At 45.0% G+C, this 22,342-nt stretch overlaps 1 protein-coding gene across 6 annotated transcripts; it reads right to left on the reverse strand.

Moving 5' to 3' along the window:
* Positions 1-41: 41 nt before the first annotated feature.
* LOC124503036 (signal-regulatory protein beta-1-like) lies at positions 42-21,513 on the reverse strand. 6 transcript variants are annotated; one of them, XM_047067768.1, is made up of 8 exons: positions 21,374-21,465; positions 21,131-21,267; positions 9,337-9,401; positions 8,886-9,242; positions 6,590-6,910; positions 5,672-6,010; positions 2,978-3,118; positions 42-2,501 (listed from the first exon to the last, which is right to left on the reverse strand). In XM_047067768.1, the coding sequence occupies exons 4-7, from the start codon at positions 9,226-9,228 to the stop codon at positions 3,018-3,020; spliced, it is 1,104 nt and encodes a 367-aa protein (XP_046923724.1). In that variant the 5' UTR covers positions 9,229-9,242; positions 9,337-9,401; positions 21,131-21,267; positions 21,374-21,465; the 3' UTR covers positions 42-2,501; positions 2,978-3,017. The 6 variants fall into 6 exon arrangements, with proteins under 6 accessions (XP_046923724.1, XP_046923725.1, XP_046923721.1 ...); XM_047067769.1 differs by lacking the exon at positions 9,337-9,401; XM_047067765.1 differs by having other exon boundaries at positions 8,886-9,401.
* Between the last annotated feature and the right edge of the window lie 829 nt (positions 21,514-22,342).

A 22,342-nucleotide genomic window follows, 5' to 3' on the forward strand; every position in this document is an offset into this window, starting at 1 on the left:
TGCAATGTCCCCCAGGGGGATGCGAGAGGCAGAGATCCAGCTGAGGACAAGATGTTGACTTTTTTTTAATGGCCTTAATTTGTGTAACAGTTTTACATTTAGAAAAAACTTGGTACAATCATACAGAGTTCCAATATACAGCTGCACACAGTTTCCCATCTTATTGACGTCTTACAGTAGTATGGTACATCTACTATAATTTAATGAACCCATGTTGGTACATTATTATTTAGCAAAGTCCATAATTTATTTAGATTTTGTCTTGGCTTGGGCTACTATAAGAAAACACCATAAACTGGATGCCTTGTACAACAGGAACTAATTTCTCACAGTTCTGGGCATGAAAATCTGAGATCAGGGTGCAAGGATAATTAGGGTTGTGATATGCATTTCCCACAATAGCAAAGCAGATGGTTGTGTAGTCTCCTGGTCTACCCCCCCCCCGCCCCGCCCGATGAACCTGCATAACGTACAAAGGTGAAAAAAATGGCAGAAGGGAATGGGCATAAAGCTGAAGGGGTACAGGAGAAACGAGAAGAGAAGAAGCTGGAGGTAAAGTTCAAACTCAATGGGAGTGGGGTTCATGAAGGCACAGAGACCTTCATGGGAATGCGGCCCGGGATACTGTTCCCAAGCATCCAGATATGCAGCCAGAGGAGGAGAGTGAGGATAAATTTACCACGTCGCTGAGGAAAGTGGGGGTGGGGTGGGGTGACAATGTCCCGGAGGAAGTGATGTCAGCAAATATTCACATTAATGTTGTAAAGATTTCACAGCATCGGAAGTGCCAAGGATGGAGTGTTGAAGCTGATCCCAAGTGAGAAAGGAGGGAGATAATCCAGACACTTGCTCTCTATTGTAAACTGTGCCATCAGAGGAAGGCAGGCCCTCTGCAAACTACTCTTGATAAGTCTTTGCAAACAAATAAAACTTCCCTTTTCAACGTTTCTAATGTTTCAAAAGCCCATATACCAAGTGAATAATAGTTTTACTGTTTTTTTATGTCCCGATACATTCATAACTGACTGTTGGAGGGTTTCTGAGATGTTGAAAAAGGTTTCTAAAGGTCACAGAAAAATCATTACTTTTCCCACTGATTACTGGCATCACTTTTCATGGTTTCAGCTGCACCGTCATTGTTTTGGTCCTGCATCACTGTGCAAAGTGAGCACTGTTTCCATTTATCAAGTTGGCTGATCTTAAGTTCTAGGGAAGTAGTTCAATTCAGGTATGAGCTGTGAGAATGCAGAGTGAGAGAGTGGAATTGATATTTTACATGGGGTGGTTTTTGGAAGGTGCTTTTCATAAAGAGACATATCAGCAGAGCTTGAAAGGGGGAGAGACCGAGCCATGCACATCTGTAGGGGGAAGAAGCACAGAAGGGAAACAATTTGACCTCCATTTCCATAGGATCACTGTGGCGGAACCCAGAGAGTCTGTTAGGGATGCGGCAATGGTCCAGGAAGGGATGCTGGTGGCCGGGACCAGGGGGCAGCCCGGGAGCGAGCAGTGTGCAGGTGCTGGGTGGAGCTCCCTGGTGGGTGGGAGGAGGCTTGCCCTCGCTCCTGAGAGCTTTCCAGGAATTTTGCAAGCTAGTTGTTCCACTGTTGGCAGCTTGAAATTGGCCGCATTGGGAGTGTAGACACCACCGAAGTGGACAAACACTACAAATCGGGCTTCTTTTTCCTCCAGAGAAGTGGATTGTTGAACATTTACCATCTTGCCACTGCACATAGCTTTATGAAGGCAGAATTGAACACGGGATACGAAGAAGGAAATCAGGGAAGGGTCCAGGTTTCTGGACTGCCAGCACGTGTACATGAGCAACAAGGTCGGGAAGGATGAAGGTGACAGAAGAGGTAGTGTTTCCATCACAGGGAGAGGAAGAGATATTCCTCTGTGGGTCTGAGTAGAAGGACATGTAGGCAAAGAGGGAGGAGAATCCCTTCTCTTCTTCCAACCAGGATGGGATTCATTTGTATTCGAGAGACATTGGAGAACTCACCAAGGCTTAGGAGTCTGAGGGTTGGCAGGAATAACCTGTGAGAACATGGACTTTAGTGTGTGTACTTCATGACCATGGTCCCCAGGAGAAGGATACGAGATAGCCTGGTGTGCGTACATGTGACTTGTTTCTCACATTCTAGTAGGATATCCATGTGTCAGTCTCCAGAGACATTCTATTGGCCTGCTCAGGACCAGGTATGAAGACCAGCTCTGGGGGCATCAAGGACTGGGAGAGGAGCGGCAGGAACTGTGGGCAGGTGGGTCTCTGGGGAAGCCGACATTTGGGGCAGATTTGTGGAAGCTTCTACTTGTTCCTTGTCTTAGGCTGGGCTCCTCAGGGAAGGAAGGAGGCAGCAGAGACCAAGGATGGCATGTAGCAGGGGAGGAAGGAAGGAGCCGTGGACCCATGTTCACATTTCATTATCTGCGCATCATTCCAGAAATGTTCTCCACGTGTCTCCTTTGTCCTGGGTGCTATTTTCCTCCTGGGACACCTGTAGTGAGAGGGCAGAAAGTCCCTGACATGGACTGTGCCTCCTCAACCTTCCTCCCTAGGTCCTGATCCCCCTTCCCCATCCTCTCCAGTCTGTCCCACAGAGGGTCAGAGCGGGAGCCGTCCTCAGAGCAGCCAGCAGGCACCTGTCAGCATTCCTCTAAATGTGGACACCTTGTGCCCAAATAATCTAGAGATGGTCTCCACGGGGTTTTCCACCCAGCTGTTGCTCAGTCAGCCCACTTACTTCTCAGAAACCCTAGGCCTCTGTGCACATCCTTTGCCAGCCTTTGACCCCACCCACCTCCTACAGGACCTGAGAGTCCTCCTGGGAGTTTGGAACCTCCCAGAGGGATTCCTGAGGCCCCTTAGGGTATCGAAGGAGTTATTTCACCTGCTCTTTACTCCAAGTGGGCGGTGACCCTGTATGACCTGTGGGCTGCCCCTCTTGCTGATCTGGCTCTTTCTTGGACTGACCTTGCCCTGTCTTCCTTGTCCATAACTCACAGCCAATCCATTACTTCCTGTGGACATAGATGACTGAGACAGTGACGAGCAGCAGTAGCAGCTTGGGACCCAGGTAGAGAGCCACCAGGAGTGGAGTGGACAGTTCTAGATCTGGAAATGAAGGGACAGGAGGCAGCATCAGAGAGGGATCCAGGAGTCCACTCCCAGGGACCTCGACTTACTGCATCTGAGGGAACCTGGACCCATCAATGCTCTGAAGCTAATGAATCTCCCTGTGAGACGCTCAAGGCAGAATTCAGAGTTGAAGTACCTCATCTCGCTCACCCCTTCTCCGGCTACCGGGGGTCCTTCCTGAGGGAAGGGATGGAGGCTGTGCATCTTGGTGCAGCAGGGTCAGCCACATAGGCATCCAGCCTTCCAACCCAGACAACCCTAATACCCATTTCCAGTCTTAGCACACAAGCAAGCTTGCTAGTTCAGACACACTGGAAGCACCAGAAGTAACAGCCCTTGTATGAGCCCCAATGCAAGGCCAAAGACCAAAGTCTAACCCAAGCCAGTCCAGAGGAGGTGATGTTGATTTGTCTCTTCCTGCTTTCCTGGTTCAGGAAAGTCAGGTCAAGACTGACCCCTGGAAATCACACAGTCCAAGAATAGGAGGACTCTGAAAGGTGGAAGACGAAGGCAGATGGTCTAGATGCCGGCAGTCTGGAAGAACACAGCACCAGGTATCCTGGCTCCATGCTACTGAATCCCCAAGCACAGGAGACCCAGGTGTGGCATTCAAACAAAGAAAGACTAGTGTCAGCAATCCTAGCTCCCATTTCAAAAAACGAGGAGCAAAATAAACCCCAATCAAGCAGAACAGGGAAAAAAAGAGGAGAAAAATTAATGAAATTGAAAATACACAAGAGAGAAAAATCACTAAAACAAAAGAGAGTTTGTGGAAAAGATTAGTAAAATTGAAATACTTCTTAGTAATTCTGACAATGAAAAAAGGGAAAAATAAATATTTCCAATATCAGGAAAGAAATAGGATATTACTACAGAGCCTACAGACAGCAAAATGATAATAAGGTAATATGATGAGAACTCTATGGGTAGAAATTGGACAACTCAAGAAAATGGACCAGCTTCCTCAAAGCACAACCTGCCACAAGCATCCAATATGAAATGAAGAATTTGAGTAGTCCTAGCTATCCAGATTCTCTTCATATATATATATATATATATATATATATATATACACATATATATGTAGCTATATATATATATATACACACATATATATATATGAAGCTATCCAGATTCTCTTTATATATATATATATATATATATATATATATATATATATATATATATATATAAAAGGGTTGTGGAGTCCCATGTGGTTCACAAGAAAGTTCTCCTAAGCATTTAGAGATGAAATAAAACCAAGTTTGGTGCACAAAATAAAGTCTCAGAAGAAATTTTGAGAACTATCCATTCCATTATAACTGATTGTAGGGAGTTACTGATAATTTTACAAAGTGTGTAATGGTATTGGTTTTGTAGAAAAGCCAATGTCATTAGTCACATGACATTCCAATTATGGACATCCATTTGCAACTGAGTGTGCATCCATGACTAAGTCACTAGTGAACACAATTATGCAAATTCTGCATACCTCTAGTTTTAAGAGAAATTGTTTGTTCTCCTCTTCCTATCTCTACTCTACTAGGTGGCAGGGTCACGGACACTCAGTGACCCAGTGTTGACCCAGCAATCAGGACAGTGTCATGGGGTATGTTAGAAGGAAATGGGCCTTTGAAAGGTCTTCTGGAACAAAGACTCCTGGAAACATGGCTCAAACTCCTCCATATATTATAAGAGCGAGATAAGATATAATTTGGTAATAGAAAGGGGACCTGTAGGTCCTTGGGACAATGCCCAGCTGTTTTCTCTAACACGTTTGTCGTATAGGCTGGTGGTCCCTGTCCTCGGGGACTCAGGTTTCTCTTGATTGGTTTAGCCCATCACCTGGACTAAGGGCAGGACATCTTCTCCATCTGTCCCCCATTGCTCCCTGAGTTGGTCTATAAACTTCGAAGCTCCCAGGGTGGTTGTAGCAGATCAGAAATGAACTGGAATTGGCATCAAGTAAATGTGCAGTGAGTAATCATGATTATTGCTGGCCTGTTGTCCCAAAGCAGGGGACAAAGGTGGTTTGTGCTGTGAGCACCCATGGTCACCTGGGAGCCTGGTCCAGACTCAACACTCTGTCCTCAGGGTTCCCTTCCAGAATTTCAGAGTGGCAAGTGCAGACCTTTGCTGAGAAGGGGATAGAAGGGTGTAAGAAGGATCGATATGAAGCCCAGGTGAGAACGAACAGAAGGAGGAGGTGGCTGGCCTGGCGTGGTGACATAATTACTGTCAGGTGAAGGTGCAGGAGGCAGGATGCTAGCGACAAGATCATCTCCCTCCCTCTGTTGTTTCCTTCTCTAATGCATGTTTCTGTCAAAAGATCTAAAAAGCTATGTACCAAAATCTTAACAGTGGTCACTCTTGGAGCATGAGCTTTGGGGAGGGAAGCTCATATCAAAATTCTGCTTTATGTCCGTAGACCTCTAGATTATTCTATAATAGGCATGAATGACTGCTTTTCACATAAAAAAAGAAAAGATAGAATTTAAAGTGCCAGGTCAGTTGGCATCTCGGACTCACCGTGGGTCGTATGGGCTTCCTGGTCCTTCTGGTGGGCAGAGACCACAAGGGTATGGTTTTTGGTGACCGCGGGCTGCCCATCATGCTGCACCTGGCAGGTGAAAACCACATCTTCCCTGTGGGCGGATAAATTCACCAGGAGCCAGCTCGTCCAGTTAAAGGTCCCATCCTTGTTCTCTATGAGGTTCGAGGCTGTTGAGGCCGTTTCTGTTCGGGACACGTTTCCATTCTCCAACCAGGTCAGCTGTAGGCGCTGGGGGTAGAACTTCTTCACTTGGCAAATGACCTTCACCTGGTCCCCTGTCACGGGTTGCTGGGCAAACTCCAAGGTGGGTGGAACTGAAACAGCACAGAGCAGAAGCTCTGACCTCATGGAACAGACACATCACCGGGGAGGGGCTCGAGAACTTAGGTCCCCCCACGCAGCAAGGGAATCACCCAGATCAGTGCTAGGCATACAGCTGGTGCTCAAACACTCAGGGTAAGCTTTGCATGCGAGTGAAATCCCTAAGCACAGTGCCCAGTACACAGTAGGTGCTCAAGGTACCTACTGGTAGCTCCTATTAGGGTAATGATGAGTGAAATCGAGATATGCAGCCCCCGGCATGCAGTTGGAATCGAATAACTAGCAAAATCCATGAAATCACCGAGCACACAGTGGCTGGATTATAGTAGGTGCTCAATAATTGGAGTGGCTATGGGAAAGTAAATCGAACTACCTAGCACGGTAGGTGTTCACCCGGAACTGCCGTGAAAACAGGAGGAGGTGACGGTACCCCTGGGTGCCCGGTGGTTGGGAGGGTCTGTCAGGAGGCAGGTTCCAGGGGATGGAAGGCTGGGAGCACGGAGTGGGGGAGGGGCAGGCTGGGAGGCTTGGGGGCCGGAGCTGGGCTTGGGCCGGCGGTGACAGGCATCTACCTCGGAGGGTCTCGGACAAGTTGGCAGTCCCACGAAGAGGAGGGCCCCCCTGCAGGGTCACGTGGGCCACCTCGCAGGTGACCTGGGAGCGAACGTCCCCCGGGGCCAGCGGCAGCGTGGTTGTGCTGAAGATGCTGTAGGAAGCGCTGTCTCCCTCTGGGTCCACGGTGGTCTGGGAGGCTGCCAGCTCCTTCCCGTTTTTGAACCATTTCAGGGTGACGTTTCTGGGGGAGAAGCCGTGGGACTCGCAGGTGAAGCTCACAGTCTGCTCAGGTGTGGCCCTGGCCGTGGGACCCGACACCACGGGGGGAGAGGGTTTGGCTACAAGAGGAGCATTTACAAGCAGTAAGCATGACTGTGGTCATCCTCACCAACGACAGGTATGTGACACTGTGCAGAACACTCACAGATGATTTTCCAGCCCTGCAGGGGTGGAGGGGGCCCTGAGGAGAGCTGGAACCAGGTGGCCAGCCTCCCGTAGGCCTGGACGTGGCCAAGCCCAGCGCCCCCGGTGAGAGGGGACCGCAGGCCTTTCTCCTACTCGGGTGGGAGTGAGGGGCACGTGAGGCAAATACAGGCAGTTTTGCTTTGAATTTAACACTGAAAATGCTTCTCCAGGACCAAACTTGGATCTGTCTTTATCCCAAACTTAACTTACACCTGGAGCTCTCCCTTCAGGTATTTGTGAATTTACTCTAGTTTTCACTCTTTCCACAAATATTCCATAGGGTCTCATCTCCAATCCCTGAATCTGAGAGGGAGGGAATGAGGGGTTGTTTTTCTGAATCTGCGTTCTTCTCTTGGGTCAGTGTTGGGTTGAAAACCAAGATCACGGAGTGCTGAGAAAGCCAAAGATGGTTAATTTTTCAATCGTGAATCAATTTCAAGGACAGAGACACTGGCCTACGGAGCAGGCAGAAGCCCTCTTGTGTCCTGGGAACACACACATCAGTGACTCGAGAGGGAGGGCATTTCAGAAGGTCCTATAGGGGGTCTCCAAATTGTCCCTTATTACCAAACACCTTCTAGAACAGTCATCAGAGGGCACGTATTGCAGATATGTGTATTTGTGAATGTTCAACTTCCTTTCTAAAACTCAGCAAACATTCTGAGGACATAGGTAGGAGGTGTCACATGAGTAAGTCAAGTCATGAAAACACCAGCAGCCCTGACACCCCTAGAGGGACAAAGCGCTGTGATTGGTTGTATTGAGAGTGTCTCAGGCCCCTGATGCTAGGGTGACTCCCTGACCCTCAGCTCCTTCAGGCCCGTGCCTGCCTTGTGATGGGGTCCGTGGTATGTCCCCAGCATTCACGGGACAGCCACCGCATGCCAGGTCCTGTCATAAGCAACTTACATGCATTCGCTCACTCAGTCCCTGCAGCGGCACTGTGGGGCTGTGTTGTCATAGACATGCGAGGACACTGAGCCCAATGTGGGGATGACTCCTCAGAGGTCCCAGAGCCAGGATGGCAGACCTGGTTGGGAGCCCAGGCACTGGTACTGGCTGCGGTGACCAGGCAAGGGACATACCCACTGGGAACTTGCGTGACACCCTCACAATCAGGATAAAGCCCCGTTTCCTCCCTATGTCTGGGGGTATAGGGAGACTCAGTTGCTACCGTTAAGAGTCAGTCCCTGTATCACGGGAGCATTTTTCGAAAAGACCCCCAGCGAATGACCTACATCGGGCATCTCTTCCAAGCAGGGGTAGCAGAGTCAACAGTGCTGCTGTGCCTCTTCTCCCTGTGATATTTCTGAACGGTTATAAGGAAACACATTCCCCCCCTCTCTGCCCTCGGTGCATTTACCCGCATTGGAAGGGAGGGGAACGTAAGCTTCATGAGAGAAAAGTCCTTGGCTGTTCTGTTGTCTGCTACGTCCACAGCACCCAGAGCCCAGAATGCACACAGCAGGTGCTTAGTCAGTGCTGAGTAAGGAGAACCCTGGCCACATTAAGCGGAGGTCTCTCCAGAGGCAGGGGTGAAGTGAGGCCTTGTAACGGGGAAAGTCACTCAGACTTTCAGTCCCTCATCGCTGGAACCAGAAGGCTGGTCAGGATTGGAAAAGGGAAGAGCTGGGAGCCTGCAGACTGAGGTTCCAGATTTTCCCACTGTTTACCAGCCGTGGGGCCTTCAGCAAATAGCACAACCTCTCCAGGCCTCAACTTTCCTGATCCGTGGAAGGGCTCATTCAGGGGCACCCGCCAAAGCACCTGATCCTTATCTGTTGCTCAAGCGATGGAGGGCATTCTTATTGACTTGTTGTCACAACCAGGGGACGGAGCGATACTCACCGCTCACGATGACCTGGGTGCCTCGTCCAGACTTAAACTCCACATCCAGAACCCGTTTCCTGAACTTCACACAGTAGTAGGTTCCCGTGTCTGCTGGGGTGATGTTACTGATGCGGATGGAAAAGCTCAGGTTGCTTCGCTTTGTGATGTCTGTAACAGTTGTTACTCGGGGGGAGTGGCGGTATCCGACAGAACTAAAGATTAACTCCCGGCCTGGCCCTGTGCCCCTGAACCACTCGACCTTCCCAACGGGGAGCAGGGAGGTCAGGGTGCAGTGCAGAGTGGCTGTCTCTCCGGCTGCCACAGACACCGACTTCTCGGGCTGGATCACCTGCAGTTCCATCTCATCTGACACACCTGGAGGGAGAACACGACAGCTACTTACCATCCTTGTGCGATCCTGTCCGTCCGCTCAAGTGTTTATCCACAACAGCTTTCACTGAGTGCACACCGTGAGCCCAGCCCGCTGCGTGTACACGGCATGTAGCCCTCGCGACGAGCCTGCCACACGGGACCCTGTTACAGACGAGGAAAGCAAAACACAGAGAGATTCGGTGACATGGCACACGGCAGGCGGATGGCCCCCAGCCCTCTCTGAAAGCGTCGTGCTTCGCCAAATGATCCTGCTTGTCTACGTTCTGGCCCCTTGGGGTGTTACACTTTCTGGTCTCTTGCATTCAGTGGGGCCATGAGCTTTCTTTAGACCATTGTGTGTGAGCAGAAGTGATGGATGTAGTTCCTGGGCTGTGTGTTTAGCTTCTGGAACCTCTATGGATCAACTTCCCTCCTTCACAAGCACGTGCACATGCTGGGGTCTGTTCTAGCAGCCTGGATAATTGAGTGGCAGTGATGGGCAGAGCTTTCAACAAACACAAACATGTAGTTAAATGAGAAGTAAAATATTCTTTCAAAAATCTGTGGGGTTTTTTTCTTATATCATAATCATATTATTTTATTTTTTTAAAATATAGTTTATTCCAGTTGGGCTTAATACAACACCCAGTGCTCGTCCCAACACGTGCCCTCCTCAATGCCCATCCCCCACTTTCCCCTCTCCCCCATCCCCCCATCCCCCCATCCCCCCTCAATTTGTTCTCTGTAGTTAAGAGTCTCTTATGAGTTGTCTCCCTCCCTCTCTGTTTGTAACTATTTTCCCCCCTCCCTTCCCCCATGGTCTTCTGTTAAGTTTCTCAAGATCCACATATGAGTGAAAATATATGATATCTGTCCTTCTCTGACTGACTTATTTCACTCAGCATAATACCTTCCAATTCTACCCACGTTGCTGTAAATGGCCAGATTTCATTTTCTCATTGCCAAATAGTATTACATTGTATGTAGAAGCCACATCTTCTTTATCCATTCATCAGTTGATGGACATTTAGGCTCTTTCCATACTTTGGCTATTGTTGAAAATGCTGCTATAAACATTGGGGTACATGTGCCCCTATGCATCAGTACTCCTGTATCCCTTGGGTAAATACAATCCCTGTATGCTGGGTCATAGGGTAGTTCTATTTTTGATTTTTTGAGGAACCTTCATACTGTTTTCCAGAGTGGCTGCACCAGTTTGCATTCCCACCAACAGAGCAAGAGGGTTCCCGTTTCTTCACATCCTCGCCAGCATCTGTAGTTTCCTGATTTGTTCATTTTAGCCACTCTGACCGGCGTGGGGTGGTATCTCAGTGTGGCTTTGATTTGTATATCCCTGATGAGGAGTGACGTTGAGCTTCTTTTCATGTATCTGTTGGCCATCTGGATGTCTTCTTTGGAAAAGTGTCTATTCATGTCTTCTGCCCATTTCTTCACTGGATTATTTGTTTTTTGGGTGTGGAGTTTGTTGAGTTCTTTATACATTTTGGATACTAGCCCTTTATCTAATATGTCATTTGCAAATATCTTCTCCCATTCTGTCGGTTGCTTTTAGTTTTATGATTGTTTCCTTTGCAGTGCAGAAGCTTTTTATCTTGATGAGGTCCCAATAGTTCATTTTTGCTTTAAACTCCCTTGCCTTTGGAGATGTGTTGAATAAGAAATTGCTGCGGCTGAGGTCAAAGAGGTTGTTGCCTGCTTTCTTCTCTAGGGTTTTGATGGTTTCCTGTCTCACATTCAGGGCTTTCATCCATTTTGAGTTTATTTTTGTGAATGGTGTAACAAAGTGGTCTAGTTTCCTTCTTCTGCATGTTGCTGTCCAGTTCTCCCAGCACCATTTGTTAAAGAGACTGTCTTTTTTCATTGGATGCTCTTTCCTGCTTTGTCAAAGATTAGTTGGGCGTACATTTGTGGTCCAGTTCTGGGTTCTCTATTCTATTCCATTTGTCTATGTGTCTGTTTTTGTGCCAATACCGTACTGTCTTGATGATTACAGCTTTGTAGTAGAGGCTAAAGTCTGGGAGTGTGTTGCCTCCCACTTTGGTTTTCTTCTTCAATATTACTTTTGCTATTTGGGGTCTTTTGCAGTTCGATACAAATTTTAGGATTGCTTGTTCTAGTTTCAAGAAGAATGCTGGTGCAATTTTGATTGGGATTGCATTGAATGTGTAGATTGCTTTGGGTAGTATTAACATTTTAACAATATTTATTCTTCCAATCCATGAGCACAAAATGCTTTTCCATTACTTTGTGTCTTCTTCAATTTCCTTCATAAGATTTCTACAGTTTTCAGCATACAGATCTTTTACATCTTTGGTTAGGTTTATTCCTAGGTGTTTTATGGTTCTTGGTGAAATTGTAAATGGGATCAGTTTCTGTATTTCTCTTTCTGTTGCTTCGTTATTGGTGTGTAAAAATGCAGCCAATTTCTGTACATTGATTTTGTACCCTGTGACTTTGCTGAATCATAATCATATTATTTTAGTTTCTGAATGCTATTACAACAAATTATTTTTTTAGGTTTTTAATGTTTATCTATTTTTGAGAGAGAGAGAGCGCGAGCAGGGGAGGGGCAGAGAGTGAGGGAGACACAGAATCTGAAGCAGGCTTCAGGCTCTGAGCTGTCAGCAGAGTCCAACGTGGGGCTCAAACTCACAAACCGTGAAATCATGACCTGAGCCGAAGTTGGATGTTTAACCTACTGAACCACCAATGTGCTCCATAACGAATTATTTAAAACTTAATGGCAAAACCTACAGAAGTTTATTATCTTATAATTCTTGAGGTCAGAAGTCCAAAACTGGTGTTGCTGAGTGAAAATCAAGGGTCAGCTGAGCTGCATTTCTTCTGGAGTTAGGGTTTTTGTCTTTCCAAATTCTAGAAGCTGCCCACAATCCTTTTCTCACGGTTTCACATCTTCCAGTCACTCCAAATTCTTGCCTGTCTTGTCACCTGTCCTTCTTTAATTTTGACTTCCCTACCTCATTCTTATAAGGACTCTTGTGAATATATTTGGGCCACTTTGATAATCTCGGATAATCTCCCCATTTAATAGTCTCCAGTTAATCACTTCTGCAAAATCTTTTTTGGCATATAAGAGAAAACTATTCACAGGTCTAGGCGTTATAAAACGGGCTTCTTTGTGGGGGACATTGTTCTGTCTACCACATATGTATCCCCAGACTATTACAGAAACCAGTTACTGTAAAAAAAGTTTTGTATGAGCCATTGCTACACAGGCTGAGAAGCAGGCAATTTACTGGAATCTGGAAGAAGGACTTTTCAAGCAGTGAACTGGTGAAACAGTTTGTGAAATAAAACTAGAAATCAACAACAGAACAAGAAATAGTATATTCTCAAATTTATAGCAATAAAAGAACTCATTCTTAAAAAAAGCAAAAATTAAGCAAAAAGGAATCACGAGGGAATTTAGAGAACACCTTGAGATGAATGAAAATGGAAACACAACTTGCCAAAGCCTACAATCTGCAGTGAAAGCAGCTCTAGAGGGAAATTTATGGCTGTAATGCCTACATTTAAAGAGAGGAAAGATCACAATTCAGTTAACAACTATGGACCTTGAGAAATCAGAAAAAGAAGAGGAAAAATAAACCTGAAGGTAGCAGAATGAAGGAAATAAAAAACACTAGTGTAGAGATAAATAAAATGCAAATAGGAAAACAACACAGAGGAACACTTGGACTGTTTGTGGGAATGCAAACTGGTGCAGCCCTCATGGCAAACAGTATGGAGGTTCCTCAAAAAATTAAACATAGAGGGGCGCCTGGGCGGCTCAGTTGGTTGAGTGTCCAACTTCGGCTCAGGTCATGACCTCACAGCTCGTGAGTTCGAGCCCCGTGTCGGGTTCTGTGCTGACAGCTCGGAGCCTGGAGCCTGCTTCAGATTCTGTGTCTCCCTCTCTCTGCCCCTCCCCTGGCTCAAGCTCACTCTGTCTCTCGAAAACAAACATTAAAAATAAAAAAAAAATTAAACATAGAACTACCCTATGAGCCAGCAGTTGCACTACTATATATTTGTCCAAAGGATACAAAAATGCTGATTTGAAGGGGCACATGAACTCCAATGTTTATAGCAGCGCTATCAACAATAGCCAAATTATGGAAAGAGCCCAAATGTCCATCAACTGAGGAATGGATAAAGAAGATGTAGTATGTATATACAATGGAATACTATGCAGCGAGAAAAAGCATGAAATCTTGCCATTTGGAACAACGTGGATGGAACTAGAGGATATAATGCCAAGCTGAATAAGTCAGACAAAGACAGATACCAAATGAGCGCACTCATATGTGGAATTTGAGAAACTCAACAGATGAACATAGGGGAAGGAAAGGAAAAATGAGATAAAAACAGGGAGGCAAACCACAAGACACTCTTAAATACAGAGAACAAACCAAGGGTGGCTGTAGGGGAGGTGGTTGGGGAGATGGGCTCAATGAGTGATGGACAGTAAGGAGGTAACTTTTTGGGATGAGCACTGGGTGTCATATGAGATGAATGTCATATGTCATATGAGATGAATCCCTGAGTTCTACTCCTGAAGCCAAGACTGCACTAGATGTTCACTAAGTTGAATTTAAAGAAAATCTTGGAAAAAAAAAAAAAAGATCAACATTCAAAAATCAAGTGCATTTCTTTAAGCGAGTGGTGACCAATTCAAAAGGGATTAGCAAATAATTCCACTTACACTAACATCAAATAGTATAAAATGCTTCGGAGTAAAGTCTCACATGGGGATGAAAGACTTGTACACCAAAACGTGTAAAATGTTTTTGCTGAAAGAAATGAAAGAAGACATAAAAAATGGGAAAACTTCCTCTGTTCGTGCATTGGAAGACTTCATATTGTTAAGATGTCAATACTACCTAAAGCGATCTACAGATTCAATACAATTGTTATCAAAACCCCCGTGGCATTTTTTTTTTTTGCAGAAATGGAAAAGCCCATTCTAGAATTCATATGCAATCTCAAAGGACCCAAGATCACCAAACAATCCTGGAAAAGAGTGTAGTTGGAAACCTCACATTTCTTGATTTGAAAACCTACTACATAGTATATTAATTAAAGTACTATAGTACTGAAAAGAATAGAGGGATAGTGCAATGAAATAGAATAGAAAGCCTAGAAATAAACCCTCACATATATTGTCAAAAGATTTTCAACAAGAGTGCCAAGACCATTCAATGGGGGAAAGAGTAATCTTTCCAACATGAGACGCTGGGAAAACTGGATATCCACATGCAAACAAAGGAGTTGAACCTTCACCTTACTCTATATAGGTAAACAAGCTCAAATTGGAGAAAGGGACCTAAATGTAAGAGCTAAATCAATAAAATTCAGAGACAAAACTCTAGGCAGAATTTATGATGTTGGGTTTGGAAATGATTTCTTTAATTTTTTAATTTAATTTTTTAATGTTTATTTATTTTTGAGAAAGAGAGAGAGAGAGAGAGAGAGAGCCAGAGCCTGAGCAGGGGAGGGGCAGAGAGCGAGGGAGACAAGAATCTGAAGCAGGCTCCAGGCTCTGAGCTGTCAGCACAGAACCTGACAGGGCTCGAACCCACAGACCACGAGGTCATGACCTGAGCTGAAGTCAGATGCTTAACAGACTGAGCCACGTAGGCAAATATGGCAATGATTTCTTGGATAGAAACCAAAAGTGCATAAAACAAAATAAAAATATATATGACTTGGACTTCGTCAAAATTAAAAACTTTTGTGCGGGGGCTCTTGGGTAGCTAATCAGTTATGTGTCTGATTCTAACTCAGGAAATGATCCCATGATTCATGAATTCAAGCCCCACATAGGGCTCTATGCTGGCTATGTGGAGCCTGCTTGAGATTGTCTCTCTGTCCCTCTCTCTCTGTCCCTCCCCTGCTCCTATGCTCTCTCTCTTAAAATAAATACTTAAACTTAAAAAAAAAAAACAAAACTTTTGTGCAGCAAAGGGCAATATCAAAAGTGAAAGAGAACTCAGAATGGGAGAAAATATTTGCAAAGCATGTGTCTCAGAAAGGATTAATAGCCAGCATATATGAAGAACTATAATTCAACAACTAAATAATGAACAGCCCAATTAAAAAAAGGACTTAGGACTAGAATAGGCATTTCTTCAAAGAAGATATTCAAATGGTGAGTAAGCACATGAAAAGATGTTGAACATCACTAGTCATTAGAAAAATGAAAATCCGAACCACAATGAGATACCCCTTCATCCCTGAGAATGGCTTTTATCAAACACAACAAAGCAAAACCAAAATACAAGGAAATTAAAAAATCAGAAAATAAGGATTGAGTAAGCTGTAGAAATTGAAACTCTTGTACATGGTTGGTAGGAATATAAAATGGTGCAGTCACTGTGGAAACAGTGGTTTTTTTCATGAAAATTTAAATATAGAATTACCATATGATCCAAATATTCCAATCTTGGGTAAATACCCACCAAATTACAGGTATGTAATCAGACATTTGTACATCCATGTTCATAATAGCATTATTCATAATAACTGAAAGGAAGGAGGAAAAACTCATTTCTTCTTTTTTTTAAGTTTATTTATTTTGAGAAAGACAGAGAAATCACCAGTGGGGTGGGGGGCAGAGAGAGAGACACACACAGAATCCTAAGACAGAATCCTAATCCACACTGTCAGCACAGTGCCTGTCATGGACCTCGAACCTACAAAACCGTGAGATCATGACCTGAGCCGAAACCAAGAGTCAGACACTTAACTGACTGAGCCACTCTAGTGCCCCAGAAAAAGAACTCATTTCTATCCATAGATGAGTGCATACACAAAATGTTGATAGATATATACAATGGAATTATATTCAGTCTTAATAGTCTGATATGTACTATGATATGGATGAACTTAAATGTCATTCTATGTGATATATGCCACATACAAAAGGACACATATATGATGCCACTTACATGAAGTACCTAGAAGAGACAGATTCATAGATACAAAAAAGTAGAACAGAGGTTACCAGTGGCTGTGGGGGAAGACGGAATGGAGAATTCTTGTTTAATGGATGCAAAGTGTCTGCTTCGGTTGTTGAAAAAGTTCCTGAAATGCACAGTGGTGCTGACTTCCCAACTTTGTGAATGTACGTGAGGCCACTGGCTTGTACCCTTAAAAATGGTGAGAGGGTAGATTTTATGTGATGTGTAGTTTAGCATAATTAGAAATATGGCTTCAAAGAAGGTGATCGCCCCATGTAGAGCCTTTGAGTTGGACTAAATGGCTCGAGGACAAAGAAAATGTATTGTTCCAGGGACTGGTAGATTTGAGAAACATGTCCTTGAAGGAGGACATAGCACCATGGGAACAGCTAAACAAAGGAAATAGTAGTCTGCAAATTTTTCCGTGTTCTGAAAAGAGTTGTGGGAGGTGGCCTATGTCTGGACATTATTCATTGAAGGGACACAGTCATTTTGGGGGCATTCATTTCACTGCAAGTGCAAGACTTTACAGTTGGATTTCACTGCCTAAGTGACTAGCCAATCTCTCGAGACATAGAGAAATACAAAATATTTCCTTCCTTTTGAAGTGTCCTAAAAACTAGGCAGGCATATACATCAGAGGAGAGGGCTACTGGAAACCACACATACATACATCCTGTGTTCTTTTCTATTTCTTAGCTACTCAGGGAGAAAAGGTGTGGTTCGCTCTTACAGAGTGTGAGCTGGTAAAACCCTGCACTGAGCACAATTTGAAACCAACCATGCCTCCTAAGGAGGGTACATGCTATCACAGGCAAGTCTTGGGTGTGCCAAGAGCATCAGGTGGTTTGATCTGTAAGTCTGGAGAGGAAAGTTGGGGTCAGGAAGCCGAACTGCTAAGACAAATGGGAAGAAATAGGCATGCATCTTGGGGAAGGAAATGGAGGGAACAGGGGAGGGAGCAGGTGAGAGGGATTAGAGGGTCAAGAGGAGCCAGGGAGAGGTGTAAACTCTGCCATCTGTGTATCTGTAATCCTCATATTTCCATGTCTGGCCCAGGCCTTGCCCTTGAACTCTGGATTTGTATGTCTGACCAGCCACTCACCACTTTACTTCGATAGAGGTAAACTTCTCACAGTTAACTCGTCCCAAACTGAACTCGGTTTCCAACACGTCCTTGTACATCTCAGCTGAGGCACCTTTATTCTCCCAGACGCTCAGGTCCCAACCCTCGGGAGCCTCTCTTTCCACCCCAAATCCTGTGTATCAGGAAATCCTGTGGTCTCTCCTTCTGCATGCACCCACAATCTGACCTCTTTCCCCTTTCTGTCCTGGCTGCTGTCTTGGTGCACACCATATGTCCTTGTTTGCACGAATGCAGGAAGCTTTGAATGCTCTAGTTCCTTCTATGTATGCCCTGTGGTAGTCTAATCTCAACCAAATCCTAGAATAAGTTAAAACTCATGTCGCATCATGCCACTTGTGTCTTCAAAACTTTGCAATGGCAACCGTTTCACTCAGAGTAAAAGCCCAAATCCTTGAACAGAGCGGGAGGGTCAGGGCATGTGCACATGCTGTTCCCATGCTGTTCAGGAAGGCTTTTCTTCCAAAAGATCACATGGCCCACACCCCCACCTTCTTATAATCTTGCTCAAATCTCCCTTCTCAGTGATGCCCACCCAGGCTGCCTCTTTAAATACATCCCACCCTAAAGAGTCTCTCATTGTCTTAGCCAGCTGTACTATCATGTTTTTTTCCTCACACTCACCACTTTCTAATATACCGTTATTTACTTATTTGGTATGTCTATTGTTTCCTGTCCTTTCTTCCGCTACGATATAACTGTGTCGAGGGCAGCTACTTTTCTCTTTTAATAACCAGTATGCCTTAAGTTCATAGCAGCTTCTGACACCTAGTAAGTAGTTGTCCAGTAAATATTTGTTCAATGTGCAAGTTTCCCAGTGCGACCCCTGTCTGAGACATGAAGTCCATTTTCAGTGGAGAATTTCTCAGGAAATTATGAGAAACTGAGTTTCTAATGAAGATGACGTGGGGGGAAACAGTCACTTGCATATGCCCAGTAAGAAGAGCCTGAGAGAAGCAAACTACAAACGCTCTTCCCTACACTGCAACCCACCGCCTCCCCCTGCCCCGCCTTCCCTACACCCACTGGCAGATCTGCAGAAATCTCATGGGATTGATGTGGGGCCATAGGGTTTGAGAAGAGCAATGGTTAGACCCACGAGATCTAGAATCAGACTGCCTGACTTCAAACCATAGCCCTACCGCAATCCCTATCAAAATAACACCAGCAGTCTTCACAGAGCTAGAACAAACAATCCTAAAATTTGGATGGAACCAGGAATGACCCCAAATAGCCAAAGCAATCCTGAAAAAGAAAACCAAAGCTGGAGGCATCACAACCTCAGATTTCACGATGTATTACAAAGCTGTAATCATCAAGACAGTATGGTACTGGCACAAAAACAGACAGACCAATGGAAAAGAATAGAGAACCCAGAAATGGACCCACAAACGTATGACCAGCTAATATTTGATAAAGCAGGAAAGAATATTCAATGGAATACAGTCACTTCAGCAAATGGTGCTGGGAAAACTGGACAGCAACATGCAGAAAAATGAACCTGGGCCACTTTCTTACAACCATTCACAAAAATTAACTCAAAGTAGATGAAAGACCTGAATGTAAGACAGGAAGCCCTCAAAATCCCAGAGGAGAAAACAAGCAAAAACCTCTTTGACCTTGGCCACAGCAACTTCTTACTCAATACATCTCCAGAGGCAAGGGAAACAAAAGCAAAAATGAACTATGGAACCTCATCAAAATAAAAAGTTTCTGTACAGTGAAGGAAACAATCAGCAAAACTAAAAGGAAACCGACGGAATGGGAGAAGATATTTGCAAATGACATATCAAGTGAAAGGTTAGTATCCAAAATCTATAAAGAACTTATCAAACTCAACACCCAAAAAACAAATAATCCAGTGAAGAAATGGGCAAAAGACATGAATAGACACTTCTCCAAAGAAGACATCCAGATGGCAAACAGACACATGAAAAAATCCTCCACATCACTCCTCATCAGGGAAATACAAATCAAAACCACAATGAGATACCACCTTACACCTGTCAGAATGGCTAACATTAACAACTCAGGCAACAACAGATGTTGGCAAGGATGCGGAGAAAGAGGATCTCTTTTGCATTATTGGTGGGAATGCAAGCTGGTGCAGCCACTCTGGAAAACAGTATGGAGGTTCCTCAAAAAACGAAAAATAGAACTACCCTGTGACACAGCAATTGCACTAGTAGGTATTTATACACGGGATACAGGTGTGCTGTTTCGAAGGGACACACACACCCCGATTTTATAGCAGCACTATCAACAATAGCCAAAGTATGGAAAGAGCCCAAATGTCCATCGGCAGATGAATGGATAAAGAAGATATCATATTACATATACATACATACAATAGAGTATTACTCGGCAATCAAAAAGAATGAAATCTTGCCATATGCAGCAATGTGGATGGAACTAGAGAGTACAATGCTAAGCGAAACTAGTTAGTCAGAGAAAGACTTCACTCATATGAGGAATTTAAGATACAAAACAGATGAACATAAGGGAAGGGCAGCAAAAACAATATAAAAACAGGGCGGAGGACAAAACATAAGAGACTCATAAATGTAGAGAACAAACATAGGGGTGCTGGAGGGATTGTGGGATGGCGGATGGGCTAAATGGGTAAGGGGACATTAAGGAATCTACTCCTGAAATCATTGTTGCACTATATGCTAACTAACTTGGATGTAAATTTAAAAATTAAAAAAGAAAAAAAATTGTAGCCCTACCATTCACTACTGAGTGACCTTGGATTTTCTGTGCTTCCTTTTTCTTATCTGTAAGCCAGGGGGACGAAAATGTTTACCTTGCGTGCAAAGTTCACAGGACATAACAGACACAAGTGTTTCTAAGTGTGTGTGGAACATGGTGAGTGCTCAGGAAATTGGAAAGTGATTACGCATGAGATTTCCTGAGGCCTGGAGGCCTAGGATGGTTGGGATCAGGATATAATTACAGGTGCAGATCATACAGGCAGGATCCTCGGTATCTTGTACCCCCTTTTTTCCTCCCCACTCCGGTCCAGCATGGAGGACCTCCAAGGTAGTAACGCACAAAGTTCTACTCCTTCTACCCAGAGAGAAGTTTGCTTGTCTTAAGAGCTTGGTGGATGGTGAGCAGTACTTTAGAGAAGTAGAAAAAGTGGGTGAGGAGCTGAGAGACAGGGAACCAAACATCTGTTCACTGTGCATTTCACGTAGAGTGGACGTGGCGTGAGGAAATCGATAAGAAAGCGTTTTCAGATATCCCATACCCACGTGTGCACCCTTCCTCATGCCCAAACATGTACACACACACATACACAAATGCATTCCTGAGTATACATGAAGTGTGACCCAGCATGCTAGCATACAGATCACTTTGAGGATTCCATGAAATTGTCATACATGTTAAAAGCCGAGTAAAAGATTTGGCGCATAGGAATCACCCAACACATCGTTAACCAAAGTTTGGGAGGACACACAGCAGAACTGGAACTCTGGAGACCTCGGAGTGTGCTAAGTGATGCCTCTTCTTCTGTTTCCCTCTCTGTATTTTCTGATGTTTGTTTAGTTAGCCTCCACCGAGAAGCCGAGCAGCATAACACGGTGGAAAGAATGAACCGTGCAGCTGGGTGGCCTGGGCGTGAATCCCGGCAGATGCACTGACTTAGGTAGCTGACATTGGGCCATTAACTCTCTCTGCCTGAATTTCCCCATCTGCTGATCAGCAGTACAGTCCTAGCTATCAGGCAGGGGTGTTGTGAGAATTAGATCATTTAATACCTTCAAACTGGTCCTTGTGACAGATGGAAGCCTCCACTGTCTGGATGCCTCTGGTAACAAGCTGTAGGTGACGGATGCTCAGATCCCCGACTTCCTGCTCTCAGATGACACCCAGTCCTTGGTCTTCTGTGGCAGCCCTGGGTAGCACACCTGTGCTTACCTGGAGGCCCTCCCTTCATGTCCAGGGACATGGGTGAGGTTGAAGGGGTAGGGAAAAGGGATTGTACCCAAGGCAATGCTTACCTATAACTCCCAACAGCAGAGCCAGCAGCAGGTAAGGAGGAGAGTGGGACCGGGAGGCAGGGTCCGACATTGTGGAGGCCTGGGGACTCTGCACTGTGCAAATGTGTGTGCTGGGGAGAATTGGCCTCTGTTCTGTAGAAAAGAAACCCTGCCTCCTTCCATGATTAAGAGGAAGTGCCTATGATGGGGTGACGTGGCTGTGAGGCAGCAATCTGTTTCTAGATTGTGAAATAGAAGTCAGGCAGAAAAGGCCTCACTTGGTGAGGGGTCCTCTTCTCTTTTTCAGAGAGTGGAGAGGCCCAGTAGAAATAATGCTTCCCTTCTGCATGGGGCCTCTGCCCCCCCCCCTCCAGTGGGCCCTCCCCTCATCTTGAGGCCCCAAATTGGGTGTAAAGATTACTGAAGTCAAATGGATCAATGTTTTCTTTTATAGATTGTGCTTTTCACATCTTATCTTAAAATGCCTCTTTTTTTATATGAAATATTTTATTTCTTGAGCAATAGATTTATGTTTCCAAATTAACTAGACAATTATTAGCTAAATGCTCTTTCAAGCATTTGTGCTTTTTCTTTTTCTTTTTTTTAATATATGAAATTTATTGTCAAATTGGTTTCCATACAACACCCAGTGCTCATCCCAAAAGGTGCCCTCCTCAATACCCATCACCCACTCTCCCCTCCCTCCCACCCCCCATCAACCCTCAGTTTGTTCTCAGTTTTTAAGAGTCTCTTATGCTTTGGCTGTCTCCCACTCTAAAATGCCTCTTTTAAAAAATTTTTTTAATGTTTTTATTTTTGAGACAGAGACAGATCACAAGTGGGGGAGGAGCAGAGAGAGGGGGAGACACAGAATCCAAAGCGGGCTCCTGGCTCTGAGCTGTCAGCACAGAGCCTGACGCGGGGCTCGAACTCACAGACTGTGAGATCATGACCTGAGCTGAAGTCGGACGCTCAACCGACTGAGCCACC

Source organism: Lynx rufus, unplaced genomic scaffold, assembly GCF_022079265.1.
Source record: "Lynx rufus isolate CCGP_SWC_20201006 ecotype Redwood Valley unplaced genomic scaffold, mLynRuf1.p SCAF_8, whole genome shotgun sequence".
NCBI classification, from domain to species: Eukaryota; Metazoa; Chordata; class Mammalia; order Carnivora; family Felidae; genus Lynx; species Lynx rufus.